Below are 24,000 nucleotides of genomic sequence, written 5' to 3'. Positions count from 1 at the left end.
TTGATAACCAATTGTGAATGTATTTGTTAAGCACAGATACAAATGATTTTAAATCATTTTAAATTGCATTAAAACATGGTGGAAAAAAAGGTTTATAATAGTGTGCATTATCTATAAAATATATGCTGTAGCCTCACAAAACAAAACAGATACATTGTCAAACAGGCTCCCGGCACATTCACTGAGTACAACTCGAGCTCTTTCTACTCCATACAGGAACATTAAAGACTTTGAATCAGTGGTGTCAGAAGTTGTCACAGATAAATACATGAAGACAGCATACTAGCATATAAAAAGGGAGGGTTTTTTTGCACAGTGACTTTTGGCACCCAAAGTGTTTTGCCAGCTGCTGCTGCTATACCTTGTTGACGGGGCTCTAGGAGGAAATAGCCATCTTCTTCTCCTCATCCTCATCACCGTCATCGCTGGGTATGGGATCATACTCCCGCCGATACAGCAGCCGAGTCACGAGAGTGATTACGAACATCTCCAAGATCAACAGCTGCTGATTCATCACTACAAACAAAGGAAAGATCAAACGATGAGGCAGCCGAGGGCATTGTGGGTCGCACACATACCACCTGCTGCTGGTTGTCTATGCTGGAATATACTGCATAGGTGAGGTTGCACATTATAAACAAGCCATTCCCATGAAGCAGTGTTAAGGGCACTCACAGTAACCCCGGGCCTGGGACGAGAAGGGTGGGGCACAGGCGATGGTGCCATTCGCCGCCAAAATATTAATGATGGCAGACTGCAGCTGACTGAATATGAGGACCAGCTTGGGAGAGACACACCAGGAGCATCGTGACATGAACATACAAACGGCATCAACGGCTCAAGAGCTCAACGCTATGGTGTGGTGTGGCCTTGTGGGTAGTATGTGCTGGGTACTCACTTGGTACATGGAGTACTTGGGTACGATCTTAAGACTACGTAACATTTCCCGTAGATGCATGAAAATGATGGTCACAGGCCAGAGGGCAATGATGGTCAGAACCCCCACAAATGGGTTTATCCAGATAGCAGCTCCAGTCATCGCCATCTGCAGAGAAACGCTCACCATTGTCTGCTCATTGATTTCATTCATATTTAAACAAGTAAAAGAGTTTTTTTTATTCAACAAAGTAAAAAAAATGTGGTGTCTATTTCCAGAGAAATTATTTTAATCTCTTTCTGTGGTCTTAAAATGGGCCTCTGATTACATCGGCAGGATCGTAGTCCCCATTGGTCCACAGGATGGTCGACAAGATGGTAAAGACCGTCTTTAGGAAAGCAAATTGGAAGGCACCCAGTTTCATTATGAAGAGAGACCGTCTAAGAAAGAAAACAGAGGAACACAGAATAATTACATGTTGATGCATCTGATATTGCAACCTTTGTTTGAAACCATTAAAACGGTCAAAGCTGTCTAACCAAGTTACTGTTCATTTGGCTGAAACCAAACCCTAAAATTACAATGTGAAGCTACAACATCAAAACATGCAAATACCTGCATAGTACTACCTAGATCATAACAATCATATACCTGTGTAGTACTACCTAGATCATAACAATCATATTGTTCCACCAGTTATCAGATTTTGGACTTCCCTTAAATAAATCTCAACCTTCTTAGCGTTTGTGTCCGCCCTATCACTTCCTGACACCCCCCGGCCTTACAACTACTGTATCATCTGTTGGACAAAATGACAAAACACTTGCACAATATTTACAGAGAAGTCCATTTAAAAAGACGATTAACTAAAAACCGTAACATATGCCATGACCCCGAGGTCATGATCCGGGTGACTGAACTAATGCTCATGACAGAGACACCACATTAGCGAGCTGAATGACCACGAGATCTTTCATCCTCGGGCCCTGGCCCAGACCGGGGACTTCTGGGGCACGTCAGATAAAACATGCTCACGATAGAGAGGCCTTCCTCCATCACTGCACGTGATTCCTCCACATACCACCCACCAACCGTGATGAGGACGTCCATATCTAGGACAGTACCAGCACGGCTTTGCGTGCATGCGGGGGTGGTTTACCGTGTGATGGGCACCAGGGGCAGGCAGGGGCAGCAGCAGCAACACGGCCCTGTGCTGATCTTGAACTCCTGTTTTGCCGTGCGCCTCAGGAACGCCTCGTCACCACCGCACTCCTCAATCATCAGGATCAGGAACTTAAACACCACGATTGCAAAGTATCTGGAAAAGTAGTGGGCAGAATGTGTGTCAGGTGTGTAAGTGGTTGAAGTGTGTGTGTGCGCACGTGTGCAAATGACATTTAGGATTATTTTCAACCATTTCAAGGAGACGCCCTCATGTTAATCAAAACTTTAAACAAGACTGAAAACAAGGTCTGAAGTTTTGTAAACCAGGACATCTTTGAGAGATCTTGGTTGTTTTTGCTAATCTTAGCAAAAAAATCAAGAAAGAGCTGGAGCCACACAAGTCTTTAGATTTAAGAATAATGACAATATCAACTATAATCACAATACATGGTATTTCTGTAAAATGTAAAATCTAATATCAAATTTACATTCTTAACCATTATAAATCATTTATTAGGTTTATTTACATAATAAATCCTCGAATCAACTCTGAAGGACATGGGTAGGGTCTGGTGGGTCAGGGTGATGTGATTTCTTATTCAAGGACTAAAGTGGATTCTACCAACTCCAGACAAAACAGCTTTCCAATCTAGCCTTCAAGCAATCTAGCATACATGCTAGTGTAACAAGCATGTATGAGTGTGTCACTATTAGTAATGTCATGGACCTGAAAACATATGACATATATAGAGGTGATACACTTTGAACAAAAACAACCAACACATTTTAACTTACGTGGCTGAAACCATATCTGTGAATATCGAAGCTTTTGGAATCCACATGCCTAAACAGGATATTATACCAATAACCTAGCACAAACAAACAAAAAACCATGTGTCAAATTACTAAACAGCAATGCCAAAATACAAAAAGTAATGTATTATTTTATTTCTTAAAGCCTCACTGGTGCTGCTCCATTAATCCAGATGATGGCGCTCTTCTTATTGGACGGTACTTTCCAGTAGATGTAGATACATTCTTCGACGCAAACCACAATTGAAACGACAGCCATGAAGGTCAAGGCAGAATACAAGATGATCCCAAAAAGATCAAGATCTAAATAAAAGAAACATCCAATTTAACATCCAATTTAACCTCTGGTCCCAATATATCCCAGTAAATAGCTGCTTTAATAAAAGGACAAAGAAGAATAGGATTAATCATTTCAATGATGTGACTCTTGTACACTGACAGTACATAAAATACAAAGAAAAAGACACCATACACGAAAAGTTAGGCAGTGTCTTTTAATCAGTTAAAATTGCTAAATGTGTGACATTGTAGGAGCACTAATGAAACACAAGTGTAACACAAAGCAGAACATATTTTAAACCAACCAGGAATGAATTTAACTTCCTCTTCCTCGAAATACACACAGTGTTGGGAAATCCTGTCCCAGGATCAGTCCTGAGATTCCCGATACTGCTACACACAGTATGTGGTTCCATGGTGATCATAGTTCTTTCCAAAAATGAAGGGTGGTACAATATCCACCCATGACTCACACACTTCAGTCCTCCGCAAAAACTCAGAGCCAGTATCTGACTCAGCAGCTGAATTCCACAACTGTTAGAAGGTGACTGACATAGAGGCAAATTATTGATTAATTATTATAATAGATAGTTGATAATATTGTAATGCAAATAACACAAACACTGAATGGTGGTCATAAATCTTTTTGTAACAGAAAACTGTATTTTACATATATGTAAAATCTCAAAGACTTTTATTCATTACTTGGGTAGCACGCATATTCTGAATCTAGATCTAGATTAATCTAGATTAATTTCAAGATTTCAGTGAGATTAATCTAGCTTAAAAAATTAATCTATGCCCACGCCTAATATATATATTGTCACGTTGAGGACCCCGGCCCCTCCCTTTTGGGCGTGTGTTTACGTTGTCCACGTGTCTGCGTCTGTGGATCTTCGTGGTTGTGGTTATGTCTTGTGATAATCCGTCTCACCTGTGGCTCGTCTCGTAATCACGAGGGGCTAATGTGGTTTGTCTATTTAAAGTGCGCTCGCGCAGTGTCCTGTGCTCGTCGTTGTTCTAAAGTTACACGTCTCGAAGTGTTTCATGTTCTCCGTGTGCTATAAGCGCTTATTTGTATTAAATAAAAATCACGTTTATCGTCGCCAAGGATTCTGTGGTTCCAAAACGCTATAAATCCATTTTGATCAATTTGAGTAAAAATGTGTTTTCTTTAGCAAGAAAGTGGTAGGCTGAAAACCACTGTTTTCTGTTTCAAACTATCGCAAACATTCTTGTTTATCGCAAACTTTCGCAAAACGCAATAAATCCATGCCATGTTTTTTTCAAAATGTCTTGTATATCCTTTGGCATCAATAGAACATTTTTTTGACTGAAAATGTGCAAAATACAATAACAAATAACTGTAAATTGTACATCTTAATATAATAGTTTGACCATTGGGCCTAAAAACACAAATTTCAAAACATTTCATTAACGAACAAGACATTGTCACGCTACAGCCCCGAACCCCTCCCTTCGAGCGTGTGTTAATGTTGTCCGTGTCTTTATATGTACGTCCGTTGGTGTGTGTTTGTGTGTGTGTGTTTGTGTGTGTGTTAACTTGTCTCGTTAAGACTAATGTGTTTCACGCTGTGCTTGTTAGGTTACGTGTATATAGTGTGTGTGTTTGTATCGTTTGGTGCTCGTCTTTAACGTGACATTCGTTGTGTGTGTGTGTGTGTGTGTGTGTGTGTGTGTGTGTGTTTTAAACCGTGTCAGCACGCCGTGAGCGTGTACTGTTTAGTGTATTCTACTGGTGTTATGATGCGCCGTGAGCGTTTACTGTTCAGTGTGATTGACAGCTGTTTCAAGACGCCGTGAGTGTGTCCAGCGTCAAGCCTAATAAACGTAGCCTTTAACGCACCTCGTCTTTGCATCCTCGACTCCCTCGCACCCGTTACAGACATAAATAGTAAAATAGTATAACTATTAACATAAATAGTATAACTGCTATACGAACAGGCTCCTCTATACTATCAAAACCGTTCATTTTCGCGGATTTTGAGAGTAACAAACGAGATATATTTTAACAAAGTAGGCTACAAGAAATGCCGGGTTGTTCTATGATGTTTCCATATGTGGTGGTGCGCTGTGATTGGATGAGTCGAGATGTGGCGTTCTGCGGGAAATCAGGATTGGCGTTTGTTGCATTTTGGAAAGAAAGAGAGAAAGTAGGGCAGTATTACACGGCGGATGTGGCGTTTTGATAAAAATTGAATATTGGCTTTTCAAAAGTGGTCACATACCATTCTGATTCCGGCTCTAACTCATTTTTTTAAATGGCGTTTATCGCGTTTTGGAACCAAACTCTTCATATATATATACAGTGGGGAACCGTCAGGGCCCTCTACGCCCTCTCAGAGGGCCTAAAATATTCTTAAAACATACATTTAATCTGTGTTGGAAGGTGAGGGGTTAAGTGGAAGCCTGTGAGCCTGTGTCTCCCCCTATCAGGACTGTGATGCCCGCTGTTCGTTTACTACCGACCCCGGGAGGGGACATGGGTAAAAAATAAAAATTAAACGAGGGAACGTTTTACCATTCGTGCGCACGTTTTGTTTTAATCGTGCGCACGTTTTAATTAAACTCGTGCGCACGATTAACAATTCGTGCGCACGTTTTGTTTTAATCGTGCGCACGTTTTCATTCATTCATTTGCAAACCCTACTGGCAGAGCCACAGCATAAGCAAATAAGACCTAATAAACGTATCTCTGTTCATTGTGGCATACATCTAAACAATCAAAGTATATAGGCTACAGTTTCAGGGAACTGTTACTGCCTCTCTCCTTGTATCTGCAATGTATGCGCTTAGGCCAGTAGGGTTTGCAAATGAATGAATGAAAATGTGCGCACGATTAAAACAAAACGTGCGCACGAATTGTTAATCGTGCGCACGAATTAATAAATCGTGAGCACGAATTACAGAAAACGTGCGCTCGAATGGTAAAACGTTCCCTCGTTTAATTTTTATTTTTTACCCATGTCCCCTCCTGGGCTCCGTAGTTTACAGAGGGCCTGGCAGTTATAATTCAGCGCAATACCAGTTTCAAATGACAGTAAAATTGACCAATCATATCTTCCCTCTTAGTGGGCGGGCTTAACTGTATGATAATTTCCGCCCGCTGTGGTGACGCTAGCTGTTGTTAGCGTACCACCGCTAGCTAGTTTCGATTCATTCCTTTGATGCCCTCGTGAGCGTTGCTTACATATTCCGCTTCCGAGGAACATGGAGCTGTGAACCTTATTTTGTTTGGAACCTTATTTTGCTTAAGAAGTTATCTAGTACATATGTTATTGTTTATTGCGTTTCTAAAGCTGTACTGTCATCTCAGTTTTTTAATTTATTTATTTATTGCAGTTAGTTAGGAAAGGAAACAAACTTTTTTGGGGGGGGGGGGGTGTGGGGATGGGAGCGGGCCAGGTTTAATGGTCACGGTTCACTACTGTATATATATATATATATATATATAGTATATATACACACACACACACACACACAGATACATACATGGTACTGAACAACAAAGTACTGAACACTTGAGATTTATATACTCGGGGTTAACAAAGATCTAAATGAGACACAGTTGCGTACAATTAACCAGGGATGGAGGACTGGATGAGGGGTGTGACAATAGAAACCAAAAATAATGTTGTTTGTTCATGTCTTTTGTAAACGGCTCTTGTAATTACTGCCACCTGGTCCTGCTTTGTCTCCTTGTTATCCGCTGTGCTTATGTACCCTGTGTTTGTGTTAGTACGTTGCTTTCATTCCTGTCTGTCGACATATGCCTGTGTATATTACCAGCATGTCTGTGACTCTTGGCTCTTGTGTCGTTGGCTCCGCCCTACGTGTCAATCATGTCTACGTTTTGTTTGTTTGTTGTGGTATGTTTTGTTAATGCCCCTTGTTATTCCTTTCAGCTGTCTTGTTCGGTCTTCATTAGTAATGGTATTTATATCCCTTGTTTTCTGTCTGTCTTTGTGGTTCATTACGTTGCTCTAATTCTGGTTGTATGCGTTATTCTATCACTTGGTACGTTTGTTGGTTTTGGTGTCGTTTGGTCTATGTGTAGTCTGCGTCTGGTCATGTCCATGTATGTATTTCGTGTGGGTGTGAGGTTGTGTCTGTGTGTGTTCATTTGTCATATCCATCTTGTTACCGTAATGTTTTCGCACTTGGGTCTTATGTTTGTCTATCTAATGTGTGTCTACGTTCCGTTTGTAGAAATAAAGACGCTGTGTAAAGCGCAAATCGCCTTGTCATCCTGTTTCTACCTCACGTTACACTTGCAAGTTTATACATGTCTACGCTGTAAGTGTTTAAGTCTTGCTCTTGTTCTTGGTTTGGTCCTGAGTTTTGTTTCTATTTCTGTTTAATCATCTCATGCTTCATTGTCTTGCGGGTGCATTCGCTGAGAAGAGGGCAAATTTCTCAAGGGCAAATCCATAAACAGAATCTTGTACACGGTCCAGCGTCGGTTTACTGGAGTAACCAGAAACAGAGACATGACCAACATGTAAAACCAGGCGAAGACATTGCAAACAGGAAAACAGGGACAATACAAACGTTAAGTATAACCACGAGAACTAAGAACTGCCATCAACATTAGACTCAACAAACAGCAAAGCACAAGACAAAACACAGAGTATAAATACATGAGATATTGAAAGAACTAAATCATACACAGGTGAAAACACTCACGAATGTGAACGAAACAACATGATAGATAGATAGGCAGGGAAGCGTCTTTTGTGTAGATGGCTAGCATTGGCTGTGATTAGACTGGGCAACTTTGTTCCCACAATCTTCTGTGCAGTTCTGACTATCCGGTTTCCTGCGTTGCAGTTGATGTACCATAGTGATGCAGTGGGAGAGGAGACCCTCTGTTGTGGTTTCAGCCAAGAGCTGAGACAGGAGTTTGGCCTTTTTGAGTTTCCTTCAGAAGAAAAGCCTAAAGCCTCCGATGAGCTCTCTTCAGCAGGAGGGAGATGTTAATGGTCCATGTCAGATCCTTTGTGATTTGGAGTCCCAGGAATGTGGTCATTGACTCTTTCTACCTGTAGAGAGGGGGGGGGGGTTGTCTTTCCACAATGATTTCCTGTTTTTGAGGTGTTCAGGGCCAGTGTGCTGCCATTACACCACCTGATCATATGTTTGTTACTGATACTAGATACAGATACTAGATTTGCTACCTTGACACTGATCTGAAAAACATGTTGTCCATGTTCGTGCTATTCAAATAAACAAAAATGTATTAAATAGATGCATTAATAAAGCAAATGCTGCCCTCATCTTACCTTTGCATCATAAGCAATATCATTCCTCACTTCAAGAAATCTCTTTGTTTGTCCATCTTTCAGCGATTTCGTGGGGGGGCAGAGGCATAAAGGAGAAATGAGTGAGATGACGAGACGGAAGGGTTCAGGGTTTGTGAGAGAGGCAGAGACACAGAGCAAGAGAGAGAGGGAGACAGAGAGAGAGACAGAGGGAGAGAGAGAGAAAGAGAGAGAGAGACAGAGCTCTGTGTAACAGCTGAGGAGCTTAAACGCTGAATATGAGTCTAACATCTGGAGCACATGTGGTCTAGTGAAGGGCAGGGAGAGGAGAGAGAGGGGGGGGAGAGAGGAAGAGAGAGAGAGGGGGAGAGGAGAGAGAGAGAGAGAGAACAAGGAGCTCTGTGTTTTTGTGTTGTAGCTGTTAAGCTGCCAATTACATCTCCTCCTGTAAGGCTGGTGCATCGAGACAAATAATAACTTGCATAACATTTAATATCCTTCAAACTACAAGCCAAAAATAATAATTCACTTGCCTTTTTGAGTGCATCGTGAAGCATGTGGTTTCAGACCCTGTACATGTATAAATCAGGGACTGTTTACACAGTCTATGGGTGTGCCTGGCAAGACTAACTTGGTATCGTACATAGTTTGCCAGAATGGCCAAGCGATACTACAATTTTTCTGGGTCTAGGCCATCAGGCCAAGCCTTCTGTCAAACCCTGCTTCAGAAATCATGTTTTTTGTGAATGTTCTTATTTAATTAATATATTTTTGTGTGGAAAACAAATAAACAAAACATAATAGTTGAGATGTTTGAACATGACTGGGCTCATTAAATAAAAACAAGGTCAAACCAGTTATGCACTTCTACAGAAATAATTTAGCACATCTCTGAGTACCTGTATTGCACCTTAATGTTCTACGACCAGGGAAATGATGCTGCCTGCTACCTAGTTTTTCTCCTCATTAAATGCATGCAAAAGTAATGATTTTAGTCCTTTGGACCACACGGATTTACACACTTCCTCCTGTCCTGTCCAGACCTGCAAGGGTAAAGTATCTGTAGATGTATCACCTCGGTATGCTGGAGAGTGGAGGCATGTGCACTTCCTGACAAGTGGGAAAGTCATCAAATGTGTCCTTTCTTTTATAACCCTCGCTCCTGGGCATAGCATTAAAGCAACTCCAGTTACAAACAAACATTTCACGGATGTAACCAAGCAAACATTTTCTAACCCCCCCCCCCCCCCCCCCCCTGCAGGCACCAGAAGGATGTTGGTCTTTGTTTGTTGTGATCTGGATCTTCATGTCACTTCCCACTTTCCTCTGTGGTGGTTTTTGAAATTAAATGGTTTTGGTGTTTTTGTCTGTGGTAAAAATTCAGCTTTCTGTTTTAGTTTTTATTACACAAACCTGGGGAATGTGCGATTATGTCAACACTGATAGATGTGATAAAACTGGAAGAACCAAAAAACTGAAAGTAAACTTGCGCAAGCCAGTCGGCCAAATCTCCAGCACCAGGTGTTTTTCTAATTTACACTGGCACCACTGTGTTGTCTGTAAAATATTCAAGGATGTGACTCTGTTATAACTAGATTTAGGAGGAAGTGTATTACCCAGGAAACTGCTGGAATGCAGAACCCCTTCCGAATCTTATCTTTGTGTATCGATTCTGACCACACCAGCAAGGACCCTTTAAAAGTGTCCATTGTACATACCAATTTGATGAGTAAAGTCCCCATGTGGCCTGTTGAGATACCCACATATGTGTGTAGTCCAAAGAACTAAAGTCACACTGGCTATTTCTGGATGGATGGTGCTGTCAGGTCATATGCCCTTAGTCAAAGAGAAGACTAAGACCCCCCCCCCCCCCCCAAAATGCACATTCTTTATGGTATTGTTAAATGTTTATTATTAGGATTAGAATTATAAGGATTGTTTTTTTAATTATTTTATAGTTTGGGACTAAGTGTAGGAGTGTAAACTGATGTGGCCTTATCAGTTACATTAAACCCACACTTGAGAGGTTGACAGTGGAAAAATCTATAACAGCAAATAGCCTGGATGAAGTGTCAGACCATGTTTAGAAATCTGACAGAACAAATGGTCAAGAATTGCCCAGTTCATGTTGTCTGTGGTTAGAACAGAACTGATGGGTGAGACAGCTCAGACCGTGGGCCACGGTGCAGTGACTCCACCATCAGAGGACTGGAAGAGGAAAGTATTCCATCTCAAAGGCCATAAAGGACACCTTTGACTGGACAGAGCAGTGTGTCTGCCTTCAGCCCTGCTCAGAGAATATGTGAATAAGTAATTTCTGCAAAGATGCATAAACAAAAACTCAAGAAATATTGAGTAGGAATTATTTTTACTCAAGAATTCTTGGCTTATACCAACAGGAGTGGACCTGAATTGGATGTGTTTTAAAAAATGTGCCGTATTTGTCAATTGTGATTTTTACACCGCAATCCGCTTTTAACCCATCTGTGCAGTTAGAACACACACACACAGAGGTGGAAAGAGTACTGAAAAATTGTAATTGAGTAAAAGTATCATTACTTTGCCTAAAATCTACTCATAGTAAAAGTAAAATTACCCATCTCAAAATTTACTCGAGTAAAAGTACAAAATTACTTCATTTAAAATGTAATTTGAGTAAAAGTTACTTAGTTACTTTCAGTTATTTAATGCATGGATGAATCATGAACCAAATTCGGCCCAAGTTGTTTTAATCAATTTCAAAGTGTATTTAAGTGCACATCCACACTTGCAAAAACATCAGCTGGGCTCAGGAACATACTTCCTCACAGCACAAGGACAGTCACAACCTGTACCATAAAGTGCAAACAATTTTCAGTCCTATTGTCCAACGAACAACACTATGATAAGAATAAAGAAATTTAAAGTACAAATTATTCAAAAAACAAAATGCACACAAAATTAAGTGCCCACAAGATGCCACAAATCAAACTAAAATGCAACAGGATTCCACTACTCACAATAAAATGCCCACAGGATCCCACATCAAAAATTAACAAATGCTCATAGGATCCCACAATTTAAAAGTAAGTGCTCACAGGATCCAACTATTCAAAATACAGTGCCCACCGGATCCCACTATTCACAATAAAATGCCCACAGGTTGCCACAACTCAAAATAAAATATAAAATGACCACAGGATCCCACATGTCAAAATAAAACAAAATGCGCACAGGATTCCACTATTCAAAATACAGCTCCCACAGGATTCCAGTTTTCACAATAAAATGTCCACAGGATCCCACAGAACCTGATAGATAGAAGATTTAAAGATAGAACAATCCAGAGCCGGAGTGGCTAATCGGGAGATTCGGGAGGATTCCCGATGGGGCGGCTCATATCAATCTCTAGTTTGGGCCGATTGGGAGGAAAAAAATATTTTGGGCTGGATTTGGGCATGAAACTCCCGGGCTGAAAAAGGGGTCCACTCCGGCCCTAGAACAATCTCATTCTTTTGGAAAAAAAGTGCACCAGATTACGACCTGATTATGAGACAATGGAAAGGGCACGCGCAAGGCAAGGCCATACAATTGGCTTTCAGTTCTGGGACTAAGAAGTTAAAATTTCTGCCCGCATTGAATTTTTCACCATCAATATTTTTTTACTCAGTAATGTGAGGGCGTTCAAATGTAGTGAAGTAAAACTACTTGGGTCAAAATATACTCAAGTAAAAGTAAAAATTACATATTTTAAAAACTACTCAGAAAATGACTAATTACTCATAAAAAGTACTCAATTACAGTAATGTGAGTAAATGTAATTAGTTACTTTCCACCCCTGCACACACACACTATTGATTACTAGGGGGCTGTGGATCACACGTGCCCAGAGCGGTGGGCAGCCCTAGCCCTAGCCCGGGGAGCAGTTGGGGTTAGGTGCCTTGCTCAAGGGCACCTCAGTCATGGCCTCAGGTCTGGGAATCGAACCCATGACCCTCCGGTCACAAGACCAGTTCCCTACCACTAGGCCATGATTGCCCACAAGGGACTGTGTTCACAAGAGACTGAGAGCAAAATGTCCATAGTCCAGAACTTCCATAATACACTAAAGGGACACAAATTGCACACTCTTCTTATAAATAGCTGCAAACCGCTGATCTTAAATCTTGGGGTGCCAGACTCTGTTTCCTGTTTTTTCTTCAGCTTGTTTTACTCATTTTGATGCTTTAACGTAGAAGCTAAACACGTGAAGCGTCCCTCCGAAACACGTTTGTTGTGATTGTGTTTGAAAATATTCAGCATCTTGATTAATGCCATTTTCTTGGGTCATTAGTGTTGTGAGCTGTCAATTGAGCATTTTTAAATATATCACTTTGTAATGTTGTCTTTTCCTTTGTACTGACATCACACAACACAACTTTCCAAGAGACTTCAGTGTCCATGCTGCTGTGGTTAGCACTCCATGCTGCTGTTTTTTTTGGCGGTTTTCCCCCCTCTTCTCTGAACAAAACTACCATATCTGTTTCTGTTTCTAGTCCATTGCTCATCAGTTCCTTTTGTAAGTTTGCAACAGATGTTTAATGGAAAATTATTTCAATAGGAATCTAGTTACACATAGTGGGCCTGCAAGATTCCCCAGTCCTTGCGAAATCATCGTCAGTGACAACGTTGTATTTAAGCGTGAGAGGCTGTCAGATTTCAGTCTTTTAAAAAATATTTTCAGGCTTTTCAGAGTCGTCTAGTGTATTGAGACGATGTCGTCATGCTATAACTCAAAGAAAACTTGAGTTTTATTTCTACACTGGAAGTTTGTCTGCAACAGTGAAATCGCTTGAAAAGTCGTTTGGCATAAGGCCAACATAACTGTAGCGCGTGGTGCCGTCTTCTCGTAAATGTTGTGGGTCATCGCACTGTAGATATCACTCATCTTCGAAAGACCCAAATTAATCCTGATGCATTATTTATTCAGTTATAATTACACTTGACTTTTAGTTATTTAGATTCAAAAAATGTATTTTAGTTACATTAACTTTAACTAGACTTGCAATTCCTGAAGGAAATACTATAGGGCTTGAAAAGGTGAGTGTGTGTAATGTGTGTAGAGTTTAGTGTGTGTGTGAAGCTGTGTATGGTGTGTGGCAATGTATGCAGTGTGTATGAAGGTGTGTAATGTGTATAGTGTATATGTTGTATATGATGTGTGTAGTGCATGAAGAACACCTTTGGGTATGTGCCTGTGTGTGTGGTATGTGAGAGTGTGTGTGAATGAAGGTGTGTATATGGCATGAAAGAAGGTGAGTGCGAGTATGTGTATGACTGTGTGCAGTGTGTATGAAGGTGTGTACAGTGAGTGTGTTGTGTGCATAGTGTGTGTCTGTGTTTGTGTGTCTGTGTACTTGAACAACACTTATGCGTCTGTGTGTTGTGTGTGAATGAAGGTGTGTATATGGCATGAATGTGAGTGTATGAACATTACCATGTGCAGTGTCTATGTACAGTGTGTGTGTGTGTGTGTCTATTTAGGTCAACAACACCTTAAGTACGCATCTGTTTGTGTGTGTCTGAGTGATGTGTGCCAGAGACAGAGATGTATGTGTGTGGGGGGAGAGCTGTTTCTGGTGTTTATGGTGCGTGGGAATATATGTGGTGTGTATAAAGGTGTGTAGTGTGTATAGTTTATATGTTGTATATGGTGTGTGTATAGTGTGGTGTGTATGAAAGTGTGCAGTGTTTAGATTTGTTTTGCACCCTCCAAACAAAGGGTCTTAGTTCGGGACATATTTAACTTATCGATTGTATGAGAGGACCCCTTGCTGATTTCGGTGTAATTGTGTGGTTTGATCCAATACTGTCTGATTTAAACACAGAAGCAAATTGTGAACAAGCCAATTCTGATTTTGAGAAATGGGGCAGTTTTCTGTGCCTAGGGCCAAATGCTCATAACTCTAAAACTAATTGATCAAATTATTAGATATCTTGGCGTGCCACAAAGGACAAGTTTGTCTGCCATTTAAAATTTAAATGGAGCTTCTATGTGAAGGTTTACGGATTTTACAGCAGTTTATCCAGGAGATAAGGGGCGGGGGCTTTTAAAAAACTTAGTTATTAAAAAGTACAAATCCTATCGGATCAAAAATACACAAGACACAGTGTTGATACCTTCAAAACGCAGTTTGAACGGAGTCTGTACGTTAAGCGGTTCGGGCTGAATTAAACGCACAAATAAGGGCAAGAACAAGCAGAAGAATGCGGTGGGATAACAGTAGTGGACGTTTCAAGCCCTCTAATTACATTATCAATTTAGATCGCGAAAAAGTCTGTAAACTTACTTATAATAACGTCTATAGCCAGGGGAGCTGGTTGCATACATCTTGGGTCAAGGGTTTGGTTGTCTTGAGCCATCCTGAGCGGTCTCCTTCACACCCTTAGCTACCTTCACCTTCTCAGCAAATGCCAAAATCCAGCTGTGATCCACCTGCAAGAAACTGACGTCTTGAAGCAGTTGAACCGAGCTGCGATGTGTCGACGAACAATACCGAGTCGATTTTACAAGTCGTCTGCTGGTACACGCCCCAACTTTACGAGATGTGTTCCGACAAATCACAATAAGAAAGTATAACAAATTATTTCATCGTGATGCAACAGCTGCAAAACCCCGTGACCTGATCAGTGCTCCGAACCAGAACTCATCTGGTGAGTCTTGGGAGATATGAACTCTCATACCGAGCCTGGAGCCACTATATCACATGTTCATCAGCACCCAAAGAGAAGCAGCGGAGTGTTGTGGAGCTGAAAGGGTCTCACTGCACTTTCACCCCCTTTGAGCTCTGACGGGTCTGGACATTGCGTGTGAATGTTTAGAGGTTTTTTGTGGTTCACACAGGAATCTACTCGAAAGGCCACAACGTAAGTGGGTCAAGATAAGAAAATTTTTTTATTATGTAGATGTCCAGAGATGTATTATGCAGACTTCAGAGTCTTGTAAAGAAAGTCATAATATTGTCTTCTGCCAACTTTTCTGCTTTTTAAACAAATACTTGTTTTTTTTTTTGTTTTTTGTAGAGCACAGCAGGACCGCGCAGCTCCGAGGTTGTTAGAGATCTACCTCCCAATCTTAGAACAGGTTTGCTTTCTCCTGTCAGGACTTACCCATGGGGTAACTGGTAAAATGACAATATATCATGCGATATTTTTGTGAACTTAAAATAATTTATTAATTGATTATAATTATGTGGATTATTTAATAATTATGCCAAGCCTAGTTACAAGGTTAAATTATTTCAAGTCACACCTTGTAATAGAACAGGTATAGAAAACCAAGCACAACCATCATGGAATAAGTTGTACTGAATAAGTGTAAGTTTAAACAAGGCTGTAGCTGCATTTCAAATTGAATATTTGAGCCCGTGCATTTTATGTTTGTTTTCTTCTATTTCTTTTAGTTTAATAATTATTTTTATTCGTGCATTTATATTTGTAACTTATTTTAATGAAAAATATATAAAATGTCTATAAACTGTCCGTGAAGCACTTTGCGTTGCATGTATGAAAGGTGCTATTATAGATAATTATCATTACTGCAGTACACTGCAGTTACTAATCTGGAATTCCCACCTGGATTTTAAACATCACTGTGGAGTTGTGGTTCTGTGATTTGGGGGATGGTTTGTGTGGGATGTATTATCTATGCTTGTTTTTATTTTTTAAGATATCATGGCTAAATCTTGTTTATCTGAGCAACACTGTTTTCCCCTTCCCATTGCCAGTCAGAAGTCATATTGCCTTAATTGTCTACATTTCTTTCTCATCAGAGTGCTAATTCCTAAATAACTAATTCCACATAGTTGTAGTGTTTTTGGAAGAGCAACCAGGCATTATTTGACATTCCTCACATGAAGTGTGCGAGGAGAGTTGATCAGGCTGCAGGTTATGGAGCACTGAGTTCAGGGTGATGAGAGGGCCCTGAACACTACGGTGGCCCTGAGTGTCCAAACCTCTCCCCACAAGGCTGCCCCTGCTCCGACTGATGCAAGAAATAGCTGTGAAAACGAACGGGTTGTGATTAGGGTAGTAGGTGTGGAAAAGTGGATATTTGTCTGATTTTTTTTAGTGACTTGAGTGATATTAAAGGACACAATATTTTCAGATTAAATTAAATTACTATGTTATATAAGACTAATTAATAATCACAACAAATAATAAAAGCATTCTTACCTGAATATTATATGTAGAAGAAATGGCAGGTTAGATCATGCAAGTTGAAGAAAAGCATCAATGTTTATGTTCTGCACAAATACACACAGCAGTCATAGCCAAGAATAGTGAACACTAATGAAGCAATAAAATAAATAAGTAAATAAACATCACTTCCAGCACACACCATACCTTACTGCTGTATTACAGATGATAACTGCAAATTCAGCAGTGTCCTGTATTAAGTGGCTTCTGGTAGCAACCTCTACACACCAATATGTACAAATATTTGCATAGACACTCTCTTGAAGTCCTGTTTTTGCCATTTTTCTGTGACACACACACACACACAGACACGGGCTAGTTTCGCTTTTTTAACCAAACGCCCATTTAATTTAATCAGATCCACATAAGCCAGTACTTCATTCACAAAATATCAAGATTCAAATTAATCAGACATGAAAAATAGATTGATGTTCACCGTTTTTACATGATGGGTATTCTGTATATATAGACACTACAATTTTATTAAAACGTCATAACACTGGCAATCCAAGTCTGCAGCTTGCACCACGAGCAAAGTACAAATGACTACACATGCTAACATGAGCTGACCTCACTCTTTTAAAAGATCCTCTACAATTATGGTCCAAAGTAAGTAGTCCTTTCACAGTCCTGTATGGCTTGTAAAGAGAGATTTGGTTTACAGAACAATAAATAAATAATAAAAGGTTCGAGGCACAAAAAGCACAAGTAGATGAGGATGATGCAATAATGCACAAATCTGCATAAAAAGTAGGATTCCTGAAAACTGCCTGAAAATAATCACTTCAGTTGCAATAGTTTTGATTCAAATATTTTTTTTATCAGATTGCTGTTTGGAAATTAACATGATATATTTAAGAACAAAAAGGACAAAAAAAAAAAAATCATCAATAGTGTATACCATATGGTATTTCTGTATTTGACCCCATTTGAATCCCAAATCTTCACCACCTGAACTGACACCCAAAGCCCCAGCAGGGTTGTGACCGGGGACATTTTACTGATACAAGCAAACAATTAAACCAATTACTTCACCACAAGCAGCAAAACACCACACCAGGTCACAAATGTCCAGCACCATGCACATTTCAACACACGCACACACTTCACATTTCACAGCTTTTTACACTTTGGATAACAGAACACAAGAACAACAATTCACCAGCACATTATTTATAAAGGTGATATATGGATGGGAGTCGGCACAGAAAGGAAAGTTGACTTGAACATAGCAGCAGGTGTTTTGAACGAAGTCACCATCTGTGGTCTCGACTGGTCACAACGGAGCAACAGCATTGGCCAGCTCACATGGGGGCGGGGCCTATTTGGTTTTCATGGTGACAGGACTAGACTGTAAGACTAGAGAGGTATTATTTACATGTTGTAAACACTCTATAAAAGAGCCCTGATGTTTAGCCCTTTATGTCAGTGCACAGCGCCAGTGCACTCTGACTTAACAAGGCAGACACGCATCACAGAAGACCCACCAAATTAATTACAAAATGGGAAAAAAAAATTCTTATAGGGCAATCAGCATACACACATAAAAAATCCATTATGCAAGAGATCAATTAAAAACCATAATGAGGAAATCGTTTTTAAAATCAGATTATATGCAAATGAAATCATGTCAATTTATACACATTATGAAATGGGGTTTGACATAAGAGTGGGAGAAAAGTCCCGGACAAACAGATTCAGTCCCCACTCGAAATGAAAACCATTATGAAAAGTGTTACACCTATAGTGACTTGTGCACAAATATACTGGCTGAGGTTTAAGGTCCATGAAGGAGAATGACCTGCTTCTGCTGTGTAGTGGGAATGTTTAAGATCTCCCACAAGTGGTGTACGATGTTCAGGGAGAGAAACACACACCTAAAAATGAGCTGATTTAATCTGAATGTGCAAACTTGCTTTTTCTGTGCTGGGATGTGTTTTAAAACTGACCTCAATTTCACATACCAGGAATCAGTCCATCACAAATATGCAAATGTTGAGCAACATCTCGCTGGCTAAAACAAGCATACATTCACAAACAAAAAACAAGGAAAATAGATTTAATTGGCTATAGCTCTTAAGACAGCTAATTGCTATGTAAACATCTCATCATCCCTACTCGGACCTTGGCAACCTCGTGGTGGTCCTGGAGTCCACGAGTAGAGGAATAGCACAAAGGGATAAATGCCCTTAACGATGGTAGTGCAGTTTTGGTAAACAACCAGTTAGAGGACATGCACAAAAACTTGAGTAGCCAAGAAAATGTGAATATGTGTGTGTGTGATGGTGGGTTGAGGGGAGGTGTGTGTAGGTGTGAAGACGCCTACGCAAATATCCGCAGGTCCAAACGACCGTGGGGAGGTCGGTGGAGGTTTTGAGGAAACGTATCTGCTGTGCAAACAAGCAAAAGCGAGGGCATGGTCCACATTTCTCCGTCACAACCGCGGGACCTTCACCGTTTACTAAGACATCAGGATCATTCTGGGCGAGAAGGTCCAGGCCTCCAACATCAACGCGTGGAGGCCGGTGGAGACATGGAGTCATTTAAGGCAGCAGATCTGATGGACGTTTCTCCATCCTACTGAAGGGTGAAAGCTGAGAGCAGACCCTCCAGTGCCCCCTGCAGTCTGGAGCGAGAACATGCCGTCTGTCACTCCAAAGCCCAGGGGCTGCTTAGTCCCACTGGGCTACGACCTGCTCTCTGTGCAGACAGCAAGGGTCTCGGCTCCATCTGTGATAGAAAAAACCACAATTCTTGACCAATAACCACAAGCTAAGGCCTAAGGCCACAGTACATCGTGACAGATTTTGCCACAGCTCAGTTCTAACATGGCTAGATACTCGAGCGGCACCGCTAGTCGTACCTGACTTCACAGCAACAATCTCCGGGTAATCTTCGTTGGCGTGGAGGTTGTCTCTGAGCAGACGGTTCTGGGACTCACTGAGAGAGCCAGACTGCTGAACTTCAGCACTGGGGGAGAAGGGCGGATATCACAGAACATAGAACTGCATTATCCACATGCTGGTCCACTACTGCCCCCAAGTGGTGGCCGTGAAAAACAGCACCTCACCTGAAGCTGTTGGGATGTAGAACTACGGTGGGCTGCTCTGGGTCTATGGACACCAGTCGGGTTGGGAAGATGAGACCATCTCCCTGACTGCAGAAGGGGAAGAACAGAAACACTGAGAAGCTCCTTTCTATGGCCTACGAAATAAAACCATCAAATAAACCCCAATCTTAAACAAAACAAAACAAACTCACAGCACACACCAAGCTCACCTAGTAAACACGGGCAGCGGCCAGTACTTCTTCTGGTCTCCGAACACCTGCGCAATATTTTTGGTGAAGCCCAGCGAGAATCCATTTTTATCAGGGCCGTTCCTGAACACAGGTGCCCGGAACGCCTCTGAGCGGCGAGTTGGGATGGGAAAAGAGAAGAAGCACGAGACTGTCAAAACTTGCCAATCAGACGGCCCCACACAAGAGCCGCGGCAATGTGGCTTCGTTCAATTGGCCAGAGGGGAGGGAGCGGGGTTACCTATGGTGGAGCGGTTCTTTCCAACGAGCCACAGGTGGTACGTGAAGAGCGATAGGATGCTGATGCAGAACATGGCCGCCACAAAAAAGAGAAATAAGACATGGAATTTGGCGTGAGAGTCTTGCAGCTCACTCTGAGGGGCGGGGAGGGGGGGGGGGGGTGTGAGAGAGAAGAAGAGAGGAAAGTCGTGAGACAAGGGTCAACGACGGGTCACGACATGCCACTCAAGACAACCTGGAAAGGGCACGTTTGACCACACAGAGACAACTGACGGCTATTTCACTAGTGTGGACACGCTCCAAGAACATCGGGCACCAACACCAGGTGATTTTACCTTCGGACAATTCTCTGCCGATTTCCTCCGGCAAAGCTTAGTGCAAACAGAGACAGACAGTTAGACACAAGGAGAAGAGAGAGGGATAGATCACCACACACATCTGTTAGCAGGGCAGAGAGGGGCAAGGAGAAGTCAGCTGGGGTGGAAGATGGAGTAAGATGGAGGAAGGTGGAGGGTGTAAGGAGAGGAGTGGTTTTGGAAGGGGAAAGACAAGCAGAAAGGGGGGGGGGGGGGGTGAGCTGGTGAGCGGAACAGCGCTGGTGACTGGTGGGGGTGGGTGGTCACAAGGGGGAAGGGCAAAACTTTGGTTTGCCTGGTGGGGCATGAAGGGGAAACACATCATCAGAAACACTGCATTCAGTGGGTGTCTGCATTACGGCAGACACCCAAAGCCCAAATCATTTTCCAAACAGCTTCTGTATGACAGTCAAGATGTTCATGATGAAAATGAAGGGGGGGGGGAATAAAAAATAGAAAACATGCTGTTGTTATAGAGTTTAAACGGGTCTTAGTAGTCAACTCACTGTCCAAAACTTGATGAAGTACTGGAGGACAGTGGCGGCAATAAATAAACAATAAACAAGTGAATAGGCGAGGAAGAGGATGAAGAACTTGTAGTTGGAGAAGCCCACGCAGTTGTTCACCCTGTGGGAAAAGATGATAAGTAAGCAGACACACATCATTCCTAAAGAAAGAGATTACTCAATATCTCAAAAAAAGAGAAAACCTTTCACTCACCATGGACAGTGATGATCCATCTTTAACACACACCTACAAACAACATAAAAATCACTCTGACTGGGGACCAAGAGATATTTCAACTTTCAAATGGGACTGGGTAAAAAAATTTAAACATGAATAGTCAAATAAGACACATTTTACTACACTTACTAAAACAAATACACCCTATGAGGTCAGCTAGAAACATTACTGCGTTGGTGTGGTCACATACAAATCTAACTACACAAAACGAGGAGTAGTGGTAGCAATCAAGCTTGAAAGCCAATATTTGTCTATCACTATTATAATTACACCCACACTCAGAACATGGTGCCTTTACCCAAGAGGGAACTGTGTGTAGTAGCTAATAACAGACCATGACTCACATGTCACACGCAGAGCAGTGATGACACCTGTCTGGTTTGATCACCTGGCAGCGGTCACAGTACCGGATGGCTAAGAGGAAGAAATCAGGAGAGCAAAGGTCACATCATGAAGTCACAATAAACAAAACAACCTACCTGTGGCTTCTTTTTTAACTGCAAGTTATGCATCACATGATTTTTTATATTGCTGACTGGGAAGTAATTTGCCATGTATACATTTGGGGAGAAACCTTCACTCACATTTTGCAGATACTAACCCCACTCACTCAAAACAACCAACCAGTTTCACCTTGCCTTGACCACAGGGCCACAGGTGTGTGTCTCACCTCCAGCCCCAGTGCGGGTGTAGAGGGGCAGAACGCTGCCCACTCTCTTCAGAATCTCCTGCTGAGTTTCTGGACGCTCCTCCTTTTCATACTGCTCCTTCTCAGCTTTGGGCAAGCAGAACTACACACACACACACACACACACACACACACACACACACACACACACACACACACACACACTGAATAACAAATCTGCACTCAACATTTCATCCCCTCGACTATCTAATAAATCATGTACAAAACAAACAGTCACCTTTCAAATAAAAATTGTAGCTGGTTACTTAAGCGTGGGAAACCTTACACGTTTAACTGGTTTTCATTTAGCTTACCTCTTTGGATGGATTCACTGGTTTTGTAAAGATGGTTTTCCAATACGACCAAACAAACATGATGAACGAAAGGTGAAAGACAACCAAGTAGATAGCTACGAGGAGCAGAGAGCACAGTGTTAAACGCCCTCCAACAGCAGTTCAAGTGACACTGCCATAAAATGCCATGAAGGGTTTCAGACACAGTAATTGCGTGCCAGACACAGGATTGAATTCATCACTGCTCTGTCTGTTTCTGATTAGTGATGCAGGCTGTGCTCAGCACAACCAGGAAACGTACACTCAGCTCTAGTTGTGCCAACCATACGCACCTACACTTAGAAACCACATCCAGAATCTCTCTGTCTTTATTTATTATTTATACTTCAGGCAAAATATATGTATGTAATGGTTAATGTAATGTGTATGTAACACAATGATTCAGCTATATAGTGATTCAATCTTTTTTTTAACCTGATCATGAGTAAATGGGCAAGAAAACGTCAAGTTAAAGAGTACATTGCCATATATTCCTGGCTGTCACTGTAGTTACTTACTTTTTTCGCAAGTGCTCCGAATCGTGACTGTAAAAGGTTAAAAAAGAGAGGAAGACATGGTTTAAAATGCTTTTGTGAAAGTGTTCAGCATCACCTGTTGGAGAGACTGAAGTTCCTGACAGACTAAGCTGCCTACCTGACCTGTTCATCCAGGTGGCTTGAAAAACCTGGATTTATTTTACGCATACACAATATATATCTCGAACTGAAAGCCAAATATTTGGGTTTTTTTGTACACAGAGAGATAGATAGATGGATAGATAAAGAGAGAGAGATAGAGAGAGATAGATAGAGAGAGATCCCCGTAGACCTGGCGGCCAGCAGGCGGTAGCTCGCCTCAGGCTGCCCGACCCACAGTCACTCCTGTTCGGCTAAAACGGCTCCAAAGAACGATATCGTGGTTCATCACCTCTTCGAAGTTAAAATGTTCAGTTAAAATATTTCCGAAGTGGTCGGATACATTTAACTGGGAGATGTTAAATAACCCCAAAAATAAATTAACAAGAACACTAGAGCAGCTTTAATCGGCTGTCCATGCTAGCTGGTTAGCTTCGCTGATAAAAACCCAGCGACACCGTCAGTGTGGAGAAACACCGGCGGGGAAACACAACACACGAATAAACACGAACACTACAAGATACCCTCAGGTTTCACGTATTTACACGGATACAAAGCCAAAAATATAGACACCAAGCCGCCCAAAGAGCTGCAGCTCCAGACACTTCCTGGTTTCCCTAGTGACCCAGCCAGCTGTGAAGAGACCCTGAACCGAGACCAGACGAACCGAGCCGAGACTTACACACACACAGCTCCACCACGTAGGCGTAGTACGACCAGCACACCACCAACGCGATGAAGACGACGGGGATCCACGCCAGACCCCGCTGACAGCATCTCAGGACGTGTGAAGGCGCCATCTTCGCATGCCTACACCACGAAGAGCGCTGGGCGTCCGGTCTGCTCCAGCCTCCAGACCCAGCACTACACGCCCAGACCCAGCACGGCACGCCCAGACCCCAGCACGGCACGCCCAGACTCCAGCACGGCACGCCCAGACCCAGCACGGCACGCCCAGACCCCAGCACTGCACACCCAGACCCCAGCACGGCACGCCCAGATTCCAGCACGGCACGCCCAGACCCAGCACTGGTTTAGGCATCGGATCGAACCCACCCCCCGTCCCGTCAAAACAT

General features: G+C 42.0%; 2 protein-coding genes across 3 annotated transcripts; both read right to left on the bottom strand.

The window, feature by feature from the left end:
• On the bottom strand, positions 1–15,054 carry slc51a (solute carrier family 51 member A). Its single transcript, XM_077013330.1, has 8 exons — positions 14,724–15,054; positions 3,006–3,157; positions 2,837–2,910; positions 2,037–2,195; positions 1,206–1,317; positions 899–1,045; positions 676–781; positions 1–516 (listed from the first exon to the last, which is right to left on the bottom strand). Exons 1-8 carry the CDS (start codon positions 14,794–14,796, stop codon positions 377–379), a joined length of 963 nt encoding a protein of 320 aa, XP_076869445.1. The 5' UTR covers positions 14,797–15,054; the 3' UTR covers positions 1–376.
• A 1,897-nt stretch (positions 15,055–16,951) lies between these two features.
• On the bottom strand, positions 16,952–23,907 carry zdhhc20b (zDHHC palmitoyltransferase 20b). 2 transcript variants are annotated; one of them, XM_077013328.1, is made up of 13 exons: positions 23,607–23,907; positions 22,808–22,834; positions 22,272–22,366; positions 21,940–22,060; positions 21,614–21,683; positions 21,246–21,278; positions 21,032–21,152; positions 20,505–20,540; positions 20,171–20,303; positions 19,912–20,038; positions 19,703–19,789; positions 19,496–19,602; positions 16,952–19,362 (listed from the first exon to the last, which is right to left on the bottom strand). In XM_077013328.1, exons 1-13 carry the CDS (start codon positions 23,722–23,724, stop codon positions 19,319–19,321), a joined length of 1,119 nt encoding a protein of 372 aa, XP_076869443.1. In that variant the 5' UTR covers positions 23,725–23,907; the 3' UTR covers positions 16,952–19,318. The 2 variants fall into 2 exon arrangements, with proteins under 2 accessions (XP_076869443.1, XP_076869444.1); XM_077013329.1 differs by lacking the exon at positions 20,505–20,540 and having other exon boundaries at positions 23,607–23,904.
• Positions 23,908–24,000: the final 93 nt, after the last annotated feature.

The sequence above is a fragment of the Brachyhypopomus gauderio genome, chromosome 7 (assembly GCF_052324685.1).
Source record: "Brachyhypopomus gauderio isolate BG-103 chromosome 7, BGAUD_0.2, whole genome shotgun sequence".
Lineage (NCBI taxonomy): Eukaryota > Metazoa > Chordata > Actinopteri > Gymnotiformes > Hypopomidae > Brachyhypopomus > Brachyhypopomus gauderio.
The sequence above is the reverse complement of the archived record's forward strand: the minus strand, read 5'-3'. Positions and strand labels throughout refer to the sequence as shown.

What these genes read in the sequence shown, in the direction of transcription:
- slc51a (XM_077013330.1), bottom strand. Translation starts at nt 14,796, where the DNA reads ATGGCTCAAGACAACCAAACCCTTGACCCAAGATGTATGCAACCAGCT. An exon ending in GGCTATAGACGTTATTATAA is followed by an intron (nt 3,158 to 14,723) that starts GTAAGTTTACAG and finishes TCTTTTATTTAG; the next exon opens with ATCTTGATCTTTTTGGGATC. An exon ending in CCCCTGGTGCCCATCACACG is followed by an intron (nt 1,318 to 2,036) that starts GTAAACCACCCC and finishes TTTCTTTCTTAG; the next exon opens with ACGGTCTCTCTTCATAATGA.
- zdhhc20b (XM_077013328.1), bottom strand. Translation starts at nt 23,724, where the DNA reads ATGGCGCCTTCACACGTCCTGAGATGCTGTCAGCGGGGTCTGGCGTGG. An exon ending in CGTGGTGGAGCTGTGTGTGT is followed by an intron (nt 22,835 to 23,606) that starts GTAAGTCTCGGC and finishes AACCTTTTACAG; the next exon opens with TCACGATTCGGAGCACTTGC. An exon ending in GATTGTTGCTGTGAAGTCAG is followed by an intron (nt 19,363 to 19,495) that starts GTACGACTAGCG and finishes TTTCTATCACAG; the next exon opens with ATGGAGCCGAGACCCTTGCT.